The following is an 18,569-nucleotide window of genomic DNA, read 5'->3' as shown; positions in this document are numbered from 1 at the left end:
TTATACGAGAAGATTAAGGTTTTATAGTTGTTGCGAATGTAATTCTTCGTACCCTGCTGAGAAACGATATGGTGTTAACATTCGAATATGAAAGCAAAATGTAATTTCATTGAAAGAATGCAAATCTGCTCGAAATCATATCGGCGGCAGGTAAAGATTCCATAAATTCCATCTCAAAGTTTTCCGGTAACTTTTGTATAAAACCGAACACAAAAATTTACATTGAGGAGGATGGATCCATCGAAAAAAAAATCAAAAATACTCCCATCCCATTCAAGAGACTCCCAACGTCCCCGTGTGCACTTTTAGCTAGAGATGAGTGAGTAGTGTTCGATCGAATACTACGGTATTCGAAATACTCGTACTCGATCGAACACTACTAGCTGTTCGAAGTTTAAGGTTCGATGCAGAACCAGCGTTGATTGGCAGAATGCTATACAGTCGGCCAATCAACGCTGGTTCTTCTCTTACCTTTAGAAGTCTTCTCCGTGCAGCGTCCCCGCGGCGTCTTCCGGCTGGAATTCACTCTGCCTGGGCATCCGGCCTAGGCAGAGCCGGGCAGAGCCAACCGCGCATGCGCAGTCGGCTCTGCCTAGGCCCGATGCCTAGGCAGAGTGCATTCCAGCCGGAAGACGCCGTGGGGGCGCTGCGCAGGGAGAAGACTTCAAGGAGAATCCATCCCGACCGTCACTCGTGGACTTGGTAAGTATAATTTTTTTTTTTTAAATGTAGATTGTGAGCCCCACATAGAGCTCGCAATGCACATTTTTCCCTATCAGTATGTCTTTGGAATATGGGATGGAAATCCATGCAAACACGGGGAGAACATACAAACTCCTTGCAGATGGTTTTTTGCCCTTGGCAGGATTCGAACCAAGGACTCCAGCGCTGCAAGGCTGCAGTGCTAACCACTGAGCCACCGTGTGGCCCCGGTAAGTATAATTTTATCGAATTTTGCATACCCCTGAAACGAGCATTTCCCCCAATAGACTATAATGGGGTTCGAAATCCGTTCGAACAGTCGAACAGTGTGCGGCTGTTCGAATCGGATTTCGAACCTCGGACATTTTAGTGTTCGCTCATCTCTACTTTTGGCCAGTAACAAAAATTACCCCCTAACTTGAGACAAGCATTGTTGTCAAGGAACCTACCACATGAGGAGGCCAAACTCACTTGAGGCTGCCTCTCACCCGCTACCAACCAGTGGTGGTCTGGATGCTACGGTCCAACTTTCACATACAAGTATAGCAAACATTACCTGCAAAGATGGCGCACTACTATACTTGATCCTTTAGGTTATTTATGTAGTTTGCTAATAGTAAAACAATTACAATGGCGTGCTACACAAATATAGTATAGTCAATATAGTAATGTGCAACCCATACAGATGACCCTTAAGGGCCCGTGCACACAATGTAACACGGCGCTCATTCTGACACGTAAACCTGTGTCAGAGTTAGCGCTTCAAAACAGAATCCCATTGACTTCAATGGGTTCCGTCTTACGCGCGCTACACATTGATTTCAATATGTTACGTGCGTTAAACGGAACCCATTGGAGTCAATGGGATTCTGTTTTGAAGCGCTGACTCTGACACAGGTTTACGTGTCAGAATGAGCGCAGCGTTACATCGTGTGCACGGGCCCTAACACATCTGTATAATAATGTTGATATTTAAAGGGGTGGTCCAACAGTATGAGATTGATTGCCCTGGCCTCTTCACTACTTATCAAGTACAGCGCCGTACATTGTATAGTGGTTGTGCTTGGTATTGCAGCTCATCCCCATTCATTTGAATATGGCCATGTGCTTCCTTCTTCTCAGGAAGTGACATCATGTCCATTGGTCACATGAAATGAAGCTATGGTATGACCAATGGATCTGAGATCACTATGTAGAAGAAGAGAGCAGCCATCTTTTTGAATCCCTGCACAACCCCTTTAAGGTGAGATAAATCAAAGCATCAAAATGACACTTGAAATACCAAAATTTGCAAAACGTCACGTTAAAACTTCGAAATCCATGCGCATTTTTTTTCCGGCACGCGAATGGTAACAACGCTGGGGAATATGTAGAATTTTTACGATATTTTCTTTCCCAGTCACTTGATATACCTGTTAGATCGGAGCGTAATGGACTTCGCTGTCTACGTTTCGAGCACTCAACGACATTTACATAAATAGATGCCAAGACGAAAAAAAAGAATCGCATTACTTGAATCAGAAAATTACCTCTTAGCGTAATAATCATACGTCTCCTTCTCGGTGGTAGCTTCAGACCCGCGGCTCGCCTCCCAAGACCCCGCGCTACAAGGCGACTGCGTCAGTTTATATTTCTCTACAAGTGTTATGTCTACACGCATGTTCTAAAATCCTAATTATCACTAAAATATCTAGAAGAAAGGCGGCAGAACGGCATAGTGACAATGCATTAAACAGAAGCGCGCGCCGCCTGCTAAAGACACTGAATACAAACACCAAAACAAGCTTTGTTCCCAGTCATACGTCGCTTAATAATTCCACTCACACGTTCCGGCGAAAAATAAACAGAAGCCTTAGCAAATCCTTTAATATGTGTGATCTAAAAGCTTATAATGTAGAAAAACCTCCAGATTTGTCTATTAGTCATTTATCTCCTTTAGTCAATGAAAACAAACTGCATCATTATCACGTTCTCGGGTGGGGAAAAAAAACACATTTTTTAAAGGATTAGAAAAAACGGGACTGCTATTTTTTTTTTCCTAGAAAAAGCGCCACACCTGTTCGATGGTTGCGTGTGGAATTACAGGTCGGCTTCACTGAAGTGAATAAAGGTGAGCTGTAATACCACCATCGGCCTGTGAATAGAGGTGGCGCTGTGGTCCCTGAGAAGCTGCCAAAAACTGCTGCAGAAAAGCATCACGTATTTTTCTGCAGGAATCCTCTGCATATTTTATGTGCAAAGCGTTACGGGAAGAACCACAATGTGTTGCTGCCGCGACTTTTCCCACAGCACTTTTTTGCTATGGGACACCATGTGGAGCCTTAACCTCTTATTGCCCTACGCTTAGGATAGGTCATCAATATGTCATTAGTGGGGGTCCTTCACCTGGGAGTCCCCATAGATCAGCTGTTTGAGTGTTGCAGCCACATTCGTCATTCACATGGTACAACAGCAGCTCAGCCCCATTCAAGTGAAAGGGATTGAGATACAATACGAAACAGTGTTGTGCTTGATATTCAGTGAAGAGGTCACAAGGTTCACCCAAATCCTGCTGCCTTTTCATCCGGCTGATATACGGGGTCTCAGGGGTGACATTCTCATCAATCACATATTGAAGATCTATCTTAAGCATATCAATCTAGTCCCACAGATATATAGGTTATGGTCTCCAGAACCCAGAAAATCAACCCAGCACTGCAGATAGATAGGTTAAGTCTTCAGAGCCCAGCATATCACCCTAGCCCTGCAGATAGATAGGTTAGGGTTATCAGAATCCAGAATATCACCCCAGCCCTGCAGATAGATAGGTTAGTGTAACCAGAACCAGCATATCACCCCAGCCCTGCAGATAGATAGGTTAGGGTCACCAGAGCCCATCATATCAGTACAGCCCTGCAGATAGATAGGTTAGTGTCACCAGAACCAGCATATCACCCCAGCCCTGCAGATAGATAGGTTAGTGTCACCAGACCCAGCATGTCACCCCAGTCCTGCAGATAGATAGGTTAGTGTCACCAGAACCAGCATATCACCCCAGCCCTGCAGATAGATAGGTTACTGTCACCAGAACCAGCATATCACCCCAGCCCTGCAGATAGATAGGTTAGTGTCACCAGAACCAGTATATCACCCCAGCCCTGCAGATAGATAGGTTAGGGTCATTTGCATATTGACAACAATCTCAGCAAAGGAAACAGCGATTCACAAGGGGAAAACCCTGTTGATTCTGGTGACCCTAACCTATAGATTAATATGCTGGGTTCTGATGACAGACTCCCTTTAATTACAAGGCACCCCTTTAATGCCGCTTCTCTTCTCTGGGTCTCTTGGTGACATTTCTACAGCCTTGTGAATTATACGATAGATTTGATCAAATGAACATACGATTATTGTTTCCTCTCTCAAGGTTGCCTACCGCTAATGCTTAATTCACATCTGTCAGACATAAGACCACCTCATTGAAATTCCAAGGGAGGAAAAAAAACAGTAATTTTCATTATGTTGTAAATATCTTTAGAATTTGTCGCTGTGTATTTTATGCAGATTTGTTGTTTTTCAGCTGTCAGGACTAGTCAGATATAGAAAAAAGGAAGAACTACTTCCAATAACAATTAAAACCTATTGTTATAAATACATTCTTTATGGTTTCTTTTGTAAAAAATCGGAGAGGAGAGTAAAGTACAGGCTTTGACATTTACATAGAAAGGGAATGTAGCGATAATTCCAGTTCTATAGACACGGAGAGATACATAGTGTACTGTACAGACATAGAACACCACATGGAAGAACTCATTGACCTTTTAAGATTCCGCTTCGTATTTGCGTCACTTGAGTATTGTCATCATCAGGAGGTGAACCGATGTAGACATGTCACCAGAGGACAACAGTGAGTTAGAGAAGACCCTTCAACACCTCCACCAATTCCAACGCCTAATAAGCACTGGTTCTAGCACAAAATTTCTTCTCTAGACTCCACTATTCCTGAAAAAATGGTGCTCCCAATATGCTAAGTTCTCTATTGTCAAGAGGCAGAATCAGAAGATAGGGAGCGCCCACCTGACAGTACAAAGCCTCAGCCTATTGAAATGAACAGCACTGATTGCTCAGGAATGGTGGGGGCTAGAGAAAAAATTCCAACTGTGTTGAAATGAGCACAGCAAAAAGATGCAGTTGGTAAAAGGTCTTCTTTAAAGGGGTATTCCCATCTCGAGAACACCCCTGGGAGTAGAGAAGTGGCCGAACAGGCTCTCTCCATTCATGTTTATGGAATTCCGTGAAGAGTCAACTGTGCTAAATATAGAAGTAATTGCTCGGAAATAGGGTTGAGCGATCGGGTTCGGAAAACATCGGATCCCGATCAGCGATCGAGCAAATTTCAGGATCGCGATCAGCTGGAAAGTGATCGGAAATCGGATTATGAAATTTCAAGATCGTCTGAACCCGAAAAGTGACTTTTCCCATAGAGAAGCATTGACTAGGGTTGAGCGATCGGCATGGGGAAAAACCGGATCCTGATCGGCGATCGAGCAAATTTCACGATTGGAATCGGCTGGAAAATGATCGGAAATCGGATTTTAAAATCGATCCTGAAATCTCAACCCTACTCGGAAATGTTAAGGGCTAAACAAAAAATTCTGAATGTAGCAGAATTACTAGATTGACGGCTATTGAAGGATACAATGAGTTGGAGTTGGTGTTAAAAGGTCCTCTTAAAGCTGCTTAAATTCTGCGTATTTCTTAAATTACTACATTGGAGATGAATATATAATGGAATCAAAAGGGCCAACGCATTCTAGATACAGGCCCTTCCTCCAGTGATAACTGCAGCGGTGTCCTACTTTATAGTGTTAAGAAGCCCCTACCATGATGTTGACTTGGCCTTGGGCTTACAAATCAATTCATCCTAATTTGGACCTCTATTAGAGATGGCTTACAGCTTTAATGGGCGGGGCAATCACATAACAGTCCCACCTCTGAGGATCTCTTGCTGACAATATGCCTTCCCTCTCTGCAGCTACGGCACAGACTAGTCCTATTTTATAGATTTAGGCTAAAATACATGGCTGATACATGGCAATACTGATGAGTTAATCGAGTCCATTTTACCCTCAGTTTAGGAGCTTTGGCAGCTACTATGTATTCAGTTTCTAGGTTGTCTCATTTTATAAATGTTCTCCAAATCGTTGTAAACTCCGACCAGCTGTTCAGCGAACACAAACATCTCACCCATTGTATAGATATACTGCTCCGTTATATAACACACTATGTAACATATTGCACCTTGTAAAAATAAAGGTCAAACCTGCCGCTCATTGATGTATATTCATTGTAAGCATATAAAGAAACAAAAGACATAGGCTTATTAAATAAAATAAAATATACTGTACACAGGAATGATCAGGAGGCAAAGATTACAGTATCACCTGGGCCCTCTGGGGCCCAAAGGTCCCTTTACTACAAAGACCAGGACTATAAATTACATAAGATAGTTGGGGGTCATTACATATTTCTCACCCCTCCCCCGCTGTTGGCGTTCACTTTCTAGGCTCATATGCTGAGTTACTATGTGTCGCATAGTAATATTTCGAGCTGGGGTAATACTGTATGGTTTTCATTGTGCCCTTACGGCTTGTATACTATAATACTAGAGTTTATTTCTCGTACTAGAGCAAGCGTAGGAAATGGAAGGAACATAAAGAACGGGTTGTAGAGCGTAGTAAAGAAATATGGATCCCGCGACCTTCAGTAAAAGAGTCGATTACAGCCGTCACATAAGCGGATGGCGGCGTCTCGTTCCATTGTGTGGGAGATGTCTTCACTGAGCTGGCACCAATATTTACTGTAAATCCCTGCCGGTCCATCTGTTTATCTCAGACACGTGAAACAACATGGCACGTTCTTGAATAATCGGTAGTATTCTTCTTGTATCTGCAAAAGAAAGACAATATTTTGTAACACGCTAGAAAAGTCTCCGAAAGTGCGAAATATGAAACAGAATGTAAAGTAAATAATACTGCACTTTATATATCAATTATACAGATATTGGGGTCTCACACATAGAATGTGCCAGCAAAATACACACAGTGATGTCACAGTACAGGGATTATACACACAGTGATGTCACAGTACAGGGATAATACACACAGTGATGTCACAGTACAGAGATAATACACACAGTGATGTCACAGTACAGGATAATACACACAGTGATGTCACAGTACAGGGATAATACACACAGTGATGTCACAGTACAGGTATAATACACACAGTGATGTCACAGTACAGAGATAATACACACAGTGATGTCACAGTACAGAGATAATACACACAGTGATGTCACAGTACAGAGATAATACACACAGTGATGTCACAGTACGGAGATAATATACACAGTGATGTCACAGTACAGGGATTATACTCACAGTGATGTCACAGTACAGGGATAATACACACAGTGATGTCACAGTACAGGGATAATACACACAGTGATGTCACAGTACAGGGATAATACACACAGTGATGTCACGGTACAGAGATAATACACACAGTGATGTCACAGTACAGGGATAATACACACAGTGATGTCACAGTACAGGATAATACACACAGTGATGTCACAGTACAGGATAATACACACAGTGATGTCACAGTACAGGGATAATACACACAGTGATGTCACGGTACAGAGATAATACACACAGTGATGTCACAGTACAGAGATAATACACACAGTGATGTCACAGTACAGAGATAATACACACAGTGATGTCACAGTACGGAGATAATATACACAGTGATGTCACAGTACAGGGATTATACTCACAGTGATGTCACAGTACAGGGATAATACACACAGTGATGTCACAGTACAGGGATAATACACACAGTGATGTCACAGTACAGGGATAATACACACAGTGATGTCACGGTACAGAGATAATACACACAGTGATGTCACAGTACAGGGATAATACACACAGTGATGTCACAGTACAGGATAATACACACAGTGATGTCACAGTACAGGATAATACACACAGTGATGTCACAGTACAGGGATAATACACACAGTGATGTCACAGTACAGAGATAATACACACAGTGATGTCACAGTACGGAGATAATATACACAGTGATGTCACAGTACAGGGATTATACTCACAGTGATGTCACAGTACAGGTATAATACACACAGTGATGTCACAGTACAGGGAAAATACACACAGTGATGTCACAGTACAGAGATAATACACACAGTGATGTCACAGTACAGGATAATACACACAGTGATGTCACAGTACAGGATAATACACACAGTGATGTCACAGTACAGGGATAATACACACAGTGATGTCACGGTACAGAGATAATACACACAGTGATGTCACAGCACAGGGATAATACACACAGTGATGTCACAGTACAGAGATAATACACACAGTGATGTCACAGTACGGAGATAATATACACAGTGATGTCACAGTACAGGGATTATACTCACAGTGATGTCACAGTACAGGTATAATACACACAGTGATGTCACAGTACAGGGATAATACACACAGTGATGTCACAGTACAGGGATAATACACACAGTGATGTCACAGTACAGGATAATACACACAGTGATGTCACAGTACAGAGATAATACACACAGTGATGTCACAGTACAGGGATAATACACACAGTGATGTCACAGTACAGGGATAATACACACAGTGATGTCACAGTACAGGGATAATATACACAGTGATGTCACAGTACAGGGATAATACACACAGTGATGTCACAGTACAGGGATAATACACACAGTGATGTCACAGTACAGGGATAATACACACAGTGATGTCACAGTACAGGGATAATACACACAGTGATGTCACAGTACAGGGATAATACACACAGTGATGTCACAGTACAGGGATAATACACACAGTGATGTCACAGTACAGGGATAATACACACAGTGATGTCACAGTACAGAGATAATACACACAGTGATGTCACAGTACAGGGATAATACACACAGTGATGTCACAGTACAGGGATAATACACACAGTGATGTCACAGTACAGGGATAATACACACAGTGATGTCACAGTACAGGGATAATACACACAGTGATGTCACAGTACAGGGATAATACACACAGTGATGTCACAGTACAGGGATAATACACAGTAAGAGACCCGCTAACTCAAGGATAGGAGGTAATTTGCAGATCTTTTGGGGTCTGGGCCCCGAGGCCCCACTGATCACAAGTACTGGGGTGCTAACTGGGGTGAATGGAGTGGCATAACGCACACTACTCGGATCTGTCGGTGAAGTATACTACGTTCCTTTTTGTGCATGGACTTGAGAAGCCTGAAGACAACATATCCAGCGAGTACCAGCATTAGAGCTCTCAGTGTTCCGAGCCCGGTATTTGCCCTTTCTATATTCTGTGTGTCACCTTTGTAGACTCCTGTACTTATAACTGTTATTACCTTATCATTACACGTCTTATACTGCAGGTTTAGTGGTCGTTTCAGCGCTTACATTACTGAACTGTTCCATCCCGGCTCTGTGTTGGCATTAGGTTTTTATTGAGAAAATTGCACTGACATATTATGTCTACCTTCGATCTTCATAAACCTCTGATTTCCATACCCATAAGAATGTTTTTGTTTTCTAGCAAATGGGCCACAGCGGGTATACGGAGAGATACATAAAGTCAAAATGCTTAAATGTTCCTGCTCCCCAGCCTACCGGAATTACTGAGTCATTTTCAAAGATAATGTATGGAAGGATTCCGAGAGCATACAGACTACTTTGCATATGAATGATCTCTCGTACAGTAATTGATATGCAGCTATAACATGGGCCCAAAACAAACAGACAAACAAGTAACATAAGCAATGTTTGCTTATCCTAATGCTTTATTATAGATCTTTTATTATAGATTTTTACATAAAACTCTCACCCGGCATTGATATAGTAAGTCAACCACGCACACTTCCTTAAGGAGGCTACCAACCTTTCATTAAACAGTTCATTTTTATACAAATTGTCCAAAAATAAGTCAATGACAAGGTAATCCAATGGTGAATATCTGTAACCTGCATGGTAATCTAGCTAGGAATGTTTCATTTATCTGCAGCACTCCCGCAGGTGAAGTGGAGTATTACATGGTGCCCAATAGAATGAATAGGCTGGGTCCTCCAGAAATGGATGCTTTTTTTGTAGCCATTTTCACTCTCTGGATAAAAGAGAGAATCCAATGGGGGACCCACATCTATATATTACTTTTATCATAAGCCATCCAAATCCAAAGGAAGAACTCTCCACAGTTGTGATTGATCCTTTAAGTGGGCTACAGATTGTAGATGTTAAAGGGGTTGTATTGAAAAGAAATGCTTAAGGGGCTGTTCAATTTGCATAAAACAAAAACTTTACTCGCCTCTACCCGGAAGGTCTTGTTTGGAGAAGTGGGAGGCCTGGTCTTCAGTTTATAGGTCTGCTGTTTGTACCAGGTGACTGTGTCAGCCAATCACAGCCCTTAGTTATGACCTGTTTTTGATGAGGTCACCACTGAGGCCTGTATGTAGTCGCCACCTGGCACAAACAGGATGTCAATGCTGATATCAGCTGGTGGACCTGCATACAGGGGATTGAAGACGCGGCTACCAGAAATGAAGGCTCAGAGAGAGGTGAGTAAAGTTCTATTTTATCTATTTATCTTCCCAATATGCCATGACTTCCAGAGCTATAGTTTAGTGCCATATTTTTTACCCTCCAGGGTCATTGGTACGGTATCAAAGAACCTAAATGCATAAGGGATCGTGTAACAAAGTGATATGGCAGTGAGGGGTGCATTATGGGACCCAGGAATATCAACTTGGTCTGGTCAAGTCCATTCCAACCAATGTCATTGCAATGGTGTCAATCGACAAACTTAGGAAGGAATTGAAAGAATTTCTGATCATTTTAATGGATTGCAAAGACCTAAAGCAGATCTGATCTGTGCAGGGGTCGGGAGTTATAGCTCAGCTAACAGTTTAACTCTATTACAATGTGCACTTAATGTAACTTGATTTCTCTTATTGTTGTCATAGGAACTAACCAGCAGTTCATTGCAGGATGAGGCGGCTTCGTGTGTCCTTCTCTGACTTTACATTTGAGCGTTTATGATAAAATATTATCCTCAATATCATATCTGCAAAGCTTCAATATTAAATGTACCATAGAATATATCTTATCATAGCGAGCTTTACAATAAGCACAGTCTAAATAGTTATCTACACAGTAGTATATTCAGTGCAATGTATTCTATAGTATAACATACACCGATACATCACATAGCACAGCCGGCTAAGAGAAAGGAAAGACATTCGTCCACCAGCAGAAAGATCTACAATGGAATATTTCTCATATCTATCTATTTTATCTAATATTTGTCTATCTCTATTTATCTACAGTCTGTCATCTCTCTATCTACTTATCTATCTATCTATCTATCTATCTATCTATCTATCTATCTATCTGTCTACTTATCTATCTATCTATCTATCTATCTATCTATCTATCTATCTATCATCTATCTATCTCTTTCCTTCATTCTATCTATCTATCTATCTATCTATCTATCTATCTATCTATCTATCTATCTACTTATCTATCTATCTATCTATCTATCTATCTATCTATCTATCTATCTATCTATCTATCTATCTATCTATCTATCTATCTATCATCTATCTATCTCTTTCCTTCAATCTATCTATCTATCTATCTATCTATCTATCTATCATTTATTTGTCTATCTCTCTATTTATCTACAGTCTGTCATTTTTCTCTTTCTTTCTTTCTTTCTTTCTTTCTTTCTTTCTTTCTTTCTTTCTTTCTTTCTTTCTTTCTTTCTTTCTTTCTTTCTTCTTCTTGTCTATCTATCTATCTATCTATCTATCTATCTATCTATCTATCTATCTATCTTTATCTGCATTCTTTTTTTTCTTTTTTTTTCTTTTTAAATGTAGATTGTGAGCCCCACATAGAGCTCACAATGTACATTTTTCCCTATCATTATGTCTTTTTTGGAATATGGGATGGAAATGCATGCAAACACGGGGAGAACATAGAAGCTCCTTGCAGATGGTTTTATGCCCTTGGCGGGATTTGAACACCAGGACCCAGCGCTGCAAGGCTGCAGTGCTAACCACTGAGCCACCGTGTGGCCCCCATCTTTATCTGCATTCTGTCATCTTTCTCTTTCTTTCTTTCTTTCTTTCTTTCTTTCTTTCTTTCTTTCTTTCTTTCTTTCTTTCTTTCTTTCTTTCTTTCTTTCTTTCTTTCTTTCTTCGTCTATCTCCTATCTATCTATCTATCTATCTATCTATCATCTATCTATCTATCTATCTATCTATCTATCTATCTATCTATCTCCTATCTATCTATCTATCTATCTATCTATCTATCTATCTATCTATCTATCTCCTATCTATCTATCTATCTATCTATCTATCTATCTATCTATCTGTGACTACCTATCTCTCTGTCTATATATACTGTATATATCTCGCTCCCCCTCTCTGGCTATCTATCTACGTACCTCATGTCTCACACCTTTACTGCTCACGTCGTCTTCTTCAGTAAACCATTAATATATATTTTTTGTTACTAACCTTTTTAGACAAAACACAGAGGAAGATGAAGATGAACATTCCCTGGAAGGCGTTGGAGATGGTGAAGAGATAAGCAGTGACCACTGACCCATTGACAACATGAAGGACGCCAAACATCCATGTGGCACCAAGCAGAAATAGAAGGGCTAGAGCCCCCCGCGCACAAGACCTGTGCAGGAAAGGTATTTGTTACAACATGGCAGTAACACCTATAGTAACCTAGCGTATAGCATAGTAATGACATGGCTCGTACATACTCTGATTTTACACAACCATCCTCCAAGCTTGTAGCAAATGTCTTCTGTAAATATGGTATACCCTGGTGACTGGCACCGCCATATGACTTCATTCTACATCTATTGTGAGCCGTTCCCAGGAGTAAAAATCTGTCTATAATAATCATGTGAAGCGTTGCCGAGCTTGGAAAAAACAGCTTTTCTTATTGTCTGCCAGGTTATGAATTTTTATATATAGAATAAAAATGTAATTATCTGGGAATGCATGTATCAATTGTTCCGAGATGGTTTAATAATGTAAATCTGTGTGATAACTTTTTAGCATACTTTACTTTTTACATTTTATTTATTCCACTGTTAAAATGCAAGAAGCTCTGAAAACAGACAAGTGAGGCGGAAAGAAGAGATAATGTATCGACGAAATGAATATTCCTAATCCCAAATGATAAAAGTTATGCAAATGGGTTAAAGCAGTGTCTACCCAACAGAATGGAGGGGGGACCCATAAGCATAGTTAAAGAAGAACCCCCTCCTAGTTCTGTTATTGCCCCCCACAAGCCAAGGGTTGGTCTGGCACAAGAGAAGACAACCATTGGAGCCAAGGTCTTGCATCTGGCGTACCTCCCAAGTTTTCGACTGGACAAACAGGGCACCACTTCTTGATCTATTTGTCAGGTCTAAAAGAGGAGGGGTCGTCGACCCATTTTGATATACTGAAGGAACCTCAATTCAGTGGTTAGAATGAGCATCTCTCGATCTGGAGGACTTGTCCTGTCCCGTATTATGAAGCAAACTGCGTAATACTTAAATTCCCCTGTGGTGGCACTGTAGGGAAATCGAGCACTTACTGCCAGATTCTCTATGGAGAATCCTGATTGCTGAAGGTGCCAGAAGGGGAACAAGCTTATTGTCAAGGGACCCTTCTAACAAGTAGAGATTACCCAAAGTGGGGATCGTTTTTAAGTACAGAAGAAGGGCAAAAGGGTTAGGCTATATTCAGAAATAGATTAGACAATGTTTTTTTTTTTCCACTGCTGTTTTGCATCATCCATCTGGACTCCTTTTCACTGATTCTTCATAGATTTGAGTCTATAGATGGACCCATGAAAATGGTCAAAAATAGGTTTAATCAAAAAAAGAGCATGGGAATAGATAGTGTGAGAAGGTGACAGGCAGAGTGCTGGAGTCCCACTAGATTAGCCCCAGATTCCTGACTTATGTGGTCCAATGTGGGTCTGGGAAAATGTTTCAGCCCCAGGTGTGGGTCCTAAGGCTCTTTACTGGCTCATAAAAGTGTACAGAGCCTGGGAGGAGTGGAAGTGGCTGGGTCTGTGATGACACCAAGAACCTTGTGACACGGTACAATGTTTATTTTGGTTGATTTGTGTGGCTGGTAGTAAGCCACATGTACAGTCAGTATTTTTCTGTTTAGTTAGTGCTCGGACGAGCAGGACTTTGTTTGACATTATTTTGTTGAAGTTAAGGCTATATTTTATTTTGCTCATTTTTGTGCCTGACTTAATGGTGTATTTATTTTGTTGCTTTTCTTAAATAAACCGCTTTGCTGCAAGATTTGTGTCCCTGTCTCGGACTGGTTGGGTCTGCCCCACTGCTTCTACCGAGCTACCTTCCCCACTTTAGTTAGATTAGTGTTAAAAATAAAACGGGAACGCTTGGGAGATATGCCATTGGGTCAACAGGTGGAATTTATGAAGATTGGTGTTTCTTACACAAACGTAATGGTTAATTCATTTTGGGAGGTCCTGTGTGCCAGAATCTGGTCTAGATTTCTAGTATAACTTACACCACTGTTCTAGTGCAAGTTATAGTATAGCTGTTACAACTAGGCTGCTCCGGGGTGTCTTGGTCCCCCACCTTTTTCAAAACTGGTAAGTAGGTCAGAAAATGGAGAAAATGCCAAATTTTTGACACAATAATAATAAGAATAATGGACCCTGAGAATAATTTAGTGGGCTCACAGAACCTCATAGTTCATTTCTCAGCACTTCTTCCTTATCTTTGCACTACTTGCAAGAGATCCTTGGACCAGAATTCTTACTTGAGTTCTATCCTGAGGAAGTCTAGGAAGGAGCAGAGGTCTTGGGATCCATGAGGAGGTGGGAAGGGCCAATTAAAGAAGGGCGCACCATCTCCATGGGCCCAAAGCAGTTGGCTTGCCTATAAAGTATATTTTGTATTCGGGAAGGAATTTTTTTTCCCAAAAAATAGGGCAATTGGCATGAGCCTCATGGGATTTTTTGCCTTCCCCTGGATCAACACTGTAGGGATTGTAGGGTTATAGGTTAGACTTGATGGACTGATGTCCATGTCTTTATCCAACCTCATCAACTATGTAACTATGTAACTATGTATTTTCATGCCAACTATAAAACCCAATACATCATTAAAGTAGACTTTATGTCTCCTACGACTCTTTCAACCTCGCGTATTCTCCGAAGTTGACTCCTAGTAGTGTCTTATTGGAACTTAGGAAGACTATGATGTTTGATAGCATTCATCAAGCTCATACATGAAGAAGTTGAGGCCACGTGACAACCTACGCCAAGAGAACAATATAAAAGGTAAAGATACACTGCCATAGTGACAGCAGGAACATGTGTAGAAGTTTTAGTTCTTCCACTTTTTTATCTGTAATAATTTGATTCTTTGTGTAATGTTTTTTCCTGAAACCATCCATTGTGAAATTGGCGTCAATTTTTGTCCTTTACCTTATATTTTCGTAACAACTAACTTCTGGCTTCAGCATCGCGGTGTGTCGGAAAACTTTGTATATAATGACTCCAAATGCCATCAGGTTAACCTGAAAATATATAATGGTGTGTTAAAAATCAATTTTCCAACATTCACATTTTATAGAGAGAGAAAAGTCAGGGATTTATATTTCCAACAAAAATATACAAGAGATAAATTCGTGCTGTACCTTCTTATAAATTGCTTGACTGGGTCACTGCAGTTCAGCTCTTATTTAAGTGCAGTAATCTGGTCTGGCCACTACAAAGAGAACGGAGCTGTCTGCTTCCTGTTTCCATTCTCTGTGTATCAGCTGCTGAGAACAGCTGACTGATGGGGGTCCCAGGTGTCAGACCCCACCAATCTGATATTGAGGACCTAGCAAATAGATAATCCGCCAAAATCTTATGTAGCAAATACCAAGTTGTTCTGTTGTAGGCTGAAAAAAATCCTTCAATGCAACATGAAATTTCCAAGGATCAGTTATGTAGAGTTTAGACTTTACAACATTGCATTAGTCAGATCTAGTCCCAATCGTCACAATAGAAACATTTTTACAGTATTGTACAATAATAGGGTTGTCCACGAATTTCAGGACCAAGGGAGGAGGCTGGGGAAGGGGAAACAAAAACAATTACATAATTCACCTGTATCTGGCACTCCAGGGTCCATGCCACCCTGGGCATACCATGGATTCGCCACCAGAAGCACAATCTCTAAACCAGTGATGACTGGAGGACTTCTGGTGGCGACTCTAAGGCTATGCTTTGTCACATTATGTGAAAAATCTGAAAACCACAGGAATTTTTTTTTATATAAAAAAAAATCCAAATGTATATGCGTCTTAGAGATCCAAAAAGTTCTACGTAGGAGAAAAAAAGTCACGTGAAACACTTCCAAGTCATTCTATCAAAGGGTGGAGCCCTCAAATGCTGACCCAGCCCTACAACCGGCTTCTGATGTTTCAGAAGATAAGTGTGACAAGAGAATGAAGATACAGTGCCAATGGCCTACAAGATCAGGGTTATAGGGTTTGGTATGTAACACATGGCAAGAGATCTTGTGTATGTTCATCAAGGTATAATCTGTAATTAAAGGGGTAAAGTGATTTCCACCCACCAATTCTTTGGCTTATGACATTGGGGGTGACACTGGAGGCAATGACCTGTGACCAGTATAGGTATCTCTCAGTAGACCTGAAAGGTGGTGGAGAAAATCCCCTTATTTAGTTTCCTTGGTCTGACCCCCATTTAGGATCGCTAAGAGCTTATCAGGGCCCTTTATGTATGATGCACAATATTGCTAAGTGGGCAAGTTAGGCAACATTTCTGCACCTTATCATGGCTGCTTGGGTGGGTGTTTGCTGTGTTTTCTCTCTCGCTGGGCAAGAAGACACTTTGTACTGTTTGGGTTCTCTCTGCAACTATAGGAGTTTCGACTATTTTGCATCGGATGGATTTCTCTGGGATTACGCCATTGCTAGACTTGATCCAAAGATAGTCCCCAGCGTAGCACTCACATTTAGGTGCGGTCTATAAAGAGGCACTTTTGCACCAATTTTAGTTGGTTTGTACTCTGCCTTGTCAATGGAGCAGAAGTCTGCAATCCTGTTCTGTACCTGTCAGTCAGAAGTGTGACGAGCAGGCCATGACTAAACAATGTCTCCTTATAGGAGTAAACATGCTGATCAGTATGGATGGGCCAATGGAAGGTTCAGAGGGTTCACCTAAAGGGTGGAGATACTCTATAAACAATTCGGAGCCTTAGGTTCAAGACCAGGCCAACCAATTTTGCTAAACTCTTCTTTTCAATGGGATTTAATAGGTGTTACAGTGTCTAAATTGGCAATTAAATTAATGTTAGGTGACCATGCAGGACCGGGCAACTATCTATGGTGTATGGGGTCCTCCTGACTTTCACTTGATGGGAAATGTTGGGCAGAGAAGTTTCCTTTGATCGAAGATGAGAACAGCTGTGGCCAGAATTGTCTGACAGTGGCTTACTCCCCTCTAGCTATTCAGAAGTCAAGCATATATATCAATAACCGAAGAGATGGGTCCAATGGAATAGCTGTCTGTTGAGTGAGTGTTCAGTTGTTGTATGGCATCCTTAGGGCCCATGCACATGATCGAAGGTGCATTTGAGTTTGGGGCTGAGTTTATCATGGAATGCAGTAGGATGAAAATCGGACTAACACCTGAGTGCTGTCCGAGTGCATTCTATGATGCATTCATGTCTATGAGGCTTCCAGGTCTATTCTGTTCTGATAACACCTATGATTATAGAGCACATTCTATTCTGCTCTGTTTTATCAGAACGGAATGGATCCGGGAGTCCCTTTGGCGTGAAGGCACTTAGATGACACTTGGATCATCTGGTAAACTGGACCCCCCACTCAGTCATGTACAAGGGCCCTTACCCTCGACTCTACATATTAGTTTTACCTTAATTTGCCTGAATTTTGGGGCGTAAACTCTTAATTGTCATCTGGAAGATCTTTCATCCAGCCATGATTTTATATTCATGGCAGACTTTCCCTATAAGAAAGTTACCACCTTCTTCAAAATCAGAAAGCTTTCATACCACACTTCATTTGCTAAGCTTTGAGGGCCTGTAAAACATCAAAAACACCATTCCCTACAGGAATTTGGCTTCCTAATACAGTTTTTGTAACCCAATAGGGTAGATTTTGGAGGAAGAGGGGATTGTCTCTTATACAAATCCGCAAATTTTTGTGTCCTCTGTAAATCCAAACTCTCGTAAAACATTAACTGTTTGGCATTAACCCACATCATTCGGAGTTAATGCTTTTAGTTGTAATGTCAGAAGTTTTCTTTTGCTTTTTTTTTTGTTTTTTTTGCTCGTCGTGTTTGTCTATATTTTAATTTGACCTATAAACAAACCTTGTATGCGAAAACAGCCCGGGGAAATATGCTGACAATGCAAAATGGACAGCCAAATCAGATCATGTCGATCTGGAACACAGTCAAGCACAAATAAGAAACGATGTAATATTATGGAAGAAATAACTTTTGTTGAGACCTCTGGTAGGTCGTGAAAGTTTACCATGAGTTTTTAAGCCAAATGCAACAACTTAGCAGACCTCACGCTGTTCCTCAAGAACAATTTTTCTAGATACGCCAGGTCTGCTAGTCAACGAGTGTCCCTTCAAGTCAAATAGCCGGCTTCTGTCTGATGCTACAATTTGGGTTAAAAATA

At 41.1% G+C, this 18,569-nt stretch overlaps 1 protein-coding gene across 1 annotated transcript in view; it reads right to left on the bottom strand.

Moving 5' to 3' along the window:
- Nucleotides 1-4,355: 4,355 nt before the first annotated feature.
- The window catches only part of ADGRL4 (adhesion G protein-coupled receptor L4), a 121,654-nt gene continuing 107,440 nt past the window's right edge, over nt 4,356-18,569 (bottom strand). Inside the window, 3 exon segments of the mRNA XM_075287037.1 lie at nt 4,356-6,630; nt 12,364-12,532; nt 15,329-15,420. Coding sequence (XP_075143138.1) covers nt 6,568-6,630; nt 12,364-12,532; nt 15,329-15,420 — 324 coding nt within the window. The 3' untranslated portion in view covers nt 4,356-6,567.

This window comes from Leptodactylus fuscus, chromosome 9 (assembly GCF_031893055.1).
Source record: "Leptodactylus fuscus isolate aLepFus1 chromosome 9, aLepFus1.hap2, whole genome shotgun sequence".
NCBI classification, from domain to species: Eukaryota; Metazoa; Chordata; class Amphibia; order Anura; family Leptodactylidae; genus Leptodactylus; species Leptodactylus fuscus.
This window is presented reverse-complemented; position numbering and strand designations above follow the sequence as displayed.